General features: G+C 37.7%; 1 protein-coding gene across 1 annotated transcript in view; it reads right to left on the bottom strand.

The window, feature by feature from the left end:
• The window catches only part of LOC103609766 (putative coiled-coil domain-containing protein 144C), a gene marked incomplete at its 3' end in the record, with an annotated part of 55,258 nt that overhangs the window by 25,176 nt on the left and 29,028 nt on the right, over positions 1-1,054 (bottom strand). Inside the window, exon 7 of the mRNA XM_008594055.1 lies at positions 5-894. Coding sequence (XP_008592277.1) covers positions 5-894 — 890 coding nt within the window. The remainder of the gene's footprint in view (positions 1-4; positions 895-1,054) is intronic.

Genomic DNA, 1,054 nt, shown 5'->3' with positions numbered 1-1,054 from the left:
AGGCTTCTGGAACAAGTGCTTTGTCAGTTTTGCTTTCTTGTAAGGCTCTGTAACAGCAGTCCTCTGTCCTTTTATTTGAGACATATGCTTCATTTCACTGGAGTGGGTAAGCCACACATCAGAAAGGCTTTTTGGATCACTAGACTGGGGCACATGGCCAATGTCTAACTCCCCATCAGTGGTATTTTGGATCATGTTTTTTGTCATCTGCATATCAAACTCTTGGTCTTCTTTCACTTCAACTGTAACTACTTCTTGGTTCCTTCCTTTTTTATTTTCTGTATCATTACACAAATTCTCATTTGTGTTAAAAACAAACTCGGTGTCTGGTTTGTTATTTTCATGGTCTAATTCATTTTCATTTAAATAAAGCTTAGAAGATGACTGGCAAGCATATTCTGGGGACCCAGAGTGTGAATGAGGTGGAAAGATATTTTTAAGACTGGGGTCTTCTTTTTGTTCAGGAAATGCCTGGAGTACTCCAGAGAATCCAAATGCATCTTTCCCTTCACAATCGAGCATATCATTTGTCAAATTAGAGGGGATTTTCTTTAAATCTGCTTCTCCTTTAGAGTTATCACGTAGTGGCTCTTCCTCAGAACAAGCAGCAATTCTGTACTTTTCACGAATTTCACCAAATCTCTGCTTTAACTCACTGGTGATGACTTGTGAGTTATTCTTCCACTCTAATTTTTCTTGTTGTATCCACCCCCCCTCATACTTCTGCATGAAAGGTTGTCCTGGATATACAGGTATGTCCTCTCTATTACGATCCTTATTCATTTCTGGGTCTTGAGACATTTTTTGCACTTGCAAAAGTGGGAGATTAATTTGCTTGGTTTGATTCTCAGATGTCTTTTCTGTAGGGGTGGCTGTTTTTAAAGTAACTTTATCCTTAAATAATCAAATATGGACAAAGAAAAATTAGAAAATAGTTAAAATTTAATGGTTAAACTTCTTAATCAGTGTTTAGCTACTCACAAATCATTGCATGTGATGGAGTTTGGATGTATTGTCCTCCCAGAACTCATGTGGAAATTTGATCCCCAGTGTG

This window comes from Galeopterus variegatus, unplaced genomic scaffold (assembly GCF_000696425.1).
Source record: "Galeopterus variegatus unplaced genomic scaffold, G_variegatus-3.0.2 Scaffold10062, whole genome shotgun sequence".
Taxonomy (NCBI): domain Eukaryota; kingdom Metazoa; phylum Chordata; class Mammalia; order Dermoptera; family Cynocephalidae; genus Galeopterus; species Galeopterus variegatus.
Note: the sequence above shows the minus strand (reverse complement) of the source record. Positions and strands in the feature narration are given on the sequence as shown.